Source organism: Populus nigra, chromosome 5, assembly GCF_951802175.1.
Source record: "Populus nigra chromosome 5, ddPopNigr1.1, whole genome shotgun sequence".
NCBI classification, from domain to species: domain Eukaryota; kingdom Viridiplantae; phylum Streptophyta; class Magnoliopsida; order Malpighiales; family Salicaceae; genus Populus; species Populus nigra.
In genome coordinates, this window is record NC_084856.1 from 11941389 (window position 1) to 11945064 (window position 3676).

Consider the following 3676-nt stretch of genomic DNA (forward strand, 5'->3'; position numbering starts at 1 on the left):
GTTATATTAAATATTGGGATGATCATGGGACCCACTATTTTACACTTGTTATTTTGTCTGGGTGGGTTCGAAAACGTCAGCATCTCAGAACCACCTGTATGGCCCGTGCTCCGTAGTTCCAAGAACTAAAACGAGAAAAAGAGAAAATATCTTACCACTAGCACTGTACCATCTCTCTTCCAAGGCAAAAGAATGCAAACCCACAGCAGCTAAAAGCCAAATCTCCCGTCAATTTCCATCATGCAGGAGCACAAAATGATAAAAAGGCAAAAAGCAAACCCACAAAGGAAATCACCCACCACCATCAAAGATCACCCACAGAATTAGTTGCCCATTATGAAATTATATTTTGGGCAGTTTAAGGACCATATACACCACCCTTCATTGAGACATAGGTGACCCTATATGCTGGACGCCATGCTTTGCTATCTGCTGTCCACTGACCCTAACTAGAAAGATGGCACGAGCCCAAAGGAAAATATAATCGAAGTAAAGGCAGATGATACATAGGTTTTTGCATGTGAAAATATCAACTACAAATGGTTTATTCCGATCCACATGTGATTGATCTCATCTGAATCACTTCCACGGGCACACCTCGGAATATATATATATAAATAAAGCTGAAAGACTGAAGAGATGACCACAAGAAACAAAGGCTACAAGAGGATCTAGCATCCATTTACACAAGCTGAATCGAACGTAAGGATATTCCCCTTCTACAACAAAATCCTCTTTCTTTATTATTTTCTTTCCATCCCCTGATATTCTCCACCACGTCTAAAAACTCCCCTCCAAAAAGAGGAAAAAATATGGATTTTTCTTTCTTTGATGGTGTTTCTACGACACAGAAGTGTCTTAGAACTCTCTAGGGTCAACAAAAATTGACGAGCCAGGTGATGATTTTGTCCAGTCGCCAACAGGCCCGTCACTGTAGTCCTCCCCGAGCCTTTTGATGCACCATAAATCCTCTGCGCACGATAGCATTTTCCAGTGTGGTATCCCTAATTTAAGCGGTTCGCTATTTGCCACCTCTGTAGCCACCACTCCACACCCACTCTCTCTAGCCAAGTTATGCACGTGACCGCACAACGCTTTCATCATTTTAGCCGCGCGCGGTCCTTCACCTCCCAGACCATACATAAAATACAACCCAAAAGGCCTGAACACCGCGGGCACTGAAGGCAACTTCAAAAACGGAAAAGCCTTGTCGACGATTCTTGTCGTTTTAGCAAATGTTCGCTTCAAGCGTGACGCGCCACGCACTTCAAGTCTAAAAACATCCTTGCAATTCCACACGCTAAGCACAGCCCATGACTCAGGCGATTCGGATAAGAAGTGATCCGACCCGGCCCACAACCCAAATCTTAAACTGTCACGTGGCACAGCCAGAAAAGTTCCTACATTAAGCTTGTTCTCGAGGACGGAGTCGATATCACGGGGGAAAAACTCAGTAGTGGCGAAGCGACGTCGGTACAGCAACTCGGCGTCGGGTGGGGTGAGTTTGATGATTGTGATTCGGTTTGACACGGTGACTCGGTGAGCGAAGACCGGGTTAACCAGGATCGAAGGAGTACGGAACGTCGAGTAGCCGCATTTGCCGGTGAAGAGCTTAACGGAAGCGTGGTTGTCGCTTTCAGTAGCCATGTATGAATATTCAGCGCCGTTTTGACGAAACCAATCTTCCATTTGACATACCAATTTTAGCCCTAGACCCATCCTCCTATGCAAGAAGGAAAACGGAAAAGATTCATGGAAGAACAGAATAATATACATGCATGCATTAATTAAATTAAAATATTTTAACATAACTTTATTATTGGTAATTAAAAACCAAAGAGAAAAAACCAAATCCAAAAAAAGAAAAATGTTACTTATTCACACTATTAACAGGGTTCATTATGGAACCAATAATTAGGGGATCAAATATCATTTAATTAGAAGAATCCCTGGACTACATGTGATGAACCAAGATCCTTCCAAAAGCAAGTACATTTCTTCCTATCCTATTAAATAAATAAATAAATAATTGAAGACAAAATGCAATAAGACAAAACAGAGCATTACCATATACATACACATATAGTAAGGATGATGTAGGGCAGCAGTACTTACCGGTGGGAAGGAGAGATACGAAGGCCTAGAATGTAAGCCACTTTGGTGTAAACAGGGACTGGTTTGTAGGAGATGGAGCAGTTGTTCTTCACTCTTCTTGAAATCCTCTCGCCACATGTGACGGTTTTGATGCAACCTCTTATCATCCCCACCATCTCTCCGCCCATCTCAGCCACCTGTTCATATAATCAATAGCACCACAACTTGAGTTATTACACGACATTGCGTAAGGACTGTTCACTAATCGAGTCACATGCTTTTCTTTTTCTTTAATCACCTTGTGAGGTGCTCAAAAGGTAAGTAGGAAGGGGTACAAATATTTAATTTATAAGTGAAGGGATTAATGTGTAAATTAAAGAAAAATTTAACAGTTATGCTTGAGGAGAGGAGGGTAATTATCAATATCGTATGTACCAGCATGAGGAAAGCAGGAGAATTGCGGACTCTGCAAATTGGGTCACCTAAGAGGTCGGTGAAGAGAGAGAGCTTGCCGCTGGAACCAACTTCACATCTTCTCTCTACTTCTTCGACACCAACTACATCTCTGCTTGGATCAAACTCTCTCACCACTATCATATCCATTCTATCTTCTCCCATATAAATAGGGTCTAGTATTCGTAACTTGTAACCAAAATCCAACTAGAGAAAGAGAAGAACGAGCCAAAAGAAGCAGCTTCAAGAACTTTAGCAGTAAGATTGACGAAGAAATGAAACGAAGGTTGTACGTGTGTGTGTGTGAAGAAGGGAGGACGAGGGCTAGGTAGTTTAAATAACGTGTGAAATAAGCGAGGAAGGAGCAAAGGGCATATTAAGGAGCTAGTCAGGAGCTGTAGAACTTGGAAACGAGAGAAACCCCAGAAAACTCAAAAAAGAGAACAGCTAAGATATTAGATTATAGATCAAACGTATAACAAACAGAGAATATGAGGGAGGAAATCAAAAGGGTTAGTTAGGCCCTTGGAGTTTCAAACTGTGGTGATAGCTGTTTTAGGCAGTGAGTAGAACTATCATTGCAGGGATAACTCTCTCCTATGGCACGGCACCCTATAAATACCGGATTTTGGAGGGTTTTTGTTTTCCCCCTATCTCTTCTTCTTCCATCTGTCTGTTTATATTTCCTTTATTTTTTTCTCCCTAGCGATGGAAACAATACTATTAATAAATGGCTATCCATTGAATAATGAATATACAGAAATGAGGGGTAGTAAATAAGAAATAATGATCTTCAAATAAAAAAAATAAAAAAAAAGGAAGAGGAAATGGCGGCTATGGCTGCGCAGCTCTCTCTCAGAAGCATTGGATTTTAATCATTTAGGAGGCGTTGCCATCATGACCCCATTTGTAATCATTACTTCTTTTTTTCTCTCCCGCTCCCCTTCACATCCCATCGTTCAATCACATCTTCATTATCTTATCATCAATGAACCCCTCCATTGATATCAAAAAGTTCTAGTATGGTGAATTAATTTGTTAGTGGAAGAGATGGGAAGTGGAATGTGGGCAACTCCCAGTAGTTTCGGCTGTTGATTATTTAGTTACGTTTTTTTCGCAATTGTTTTTA

General features: G+C 41.1%; 1 protein-coding gene across 1 annotated transcript; it reads right to left on the reverse strand.

Annotated features, from left to right (window-relative positions):
• Positions 1-465: 465 nt before the first annotated feature.
• LOC133694405 (probable N-acetyltransferase HLS1) lies at positions 466-3377 on the reverse strand. Its single transcript, XM_062115905.1, has 3 exons — positions 2530-3377; positions 2116-2291; positions 466-1723 (listed from the first exon to the last, which is right to left on the reverse strand). The coding sequence occupies exons 1-3, from the start codon at positions 2710-2712 to the stop codon at positions 859-861; spliced, it is 1224 nt and encodes a 407-aa protein (XP_061971889.1). The 5' UTR covers positions 2713-3377; the 3' UTR covers positions 466-858.
• Positions 3378-3676: the final 299 nt, after the last annotated feature.

Bases quoted from the DNA above. Each gene is read 5' to 3' on its own strand.
- LOC133694405 (XM_062115905.1), bottom strand. From the start codon at position 2,712: ATGGGAGAAGATAGAATGGATATGATAGTGGTGAGAGAGTTTGATCCA. The intron at 2,292-2,529 runs GTACATACGATA...TTATATGAACAG, and splicing joins CTCCTGCTTTCCTCATGCTG to GTGGCTGAGATGGGCGGAGA. The intron at 1,724-2,115 runs GTAAGTACTGCT...CTTCTTGCATAG, and splicing joins CGTATCTCTCCTTCCCACCG to GAGGATGGGTCTAGGGCTAA.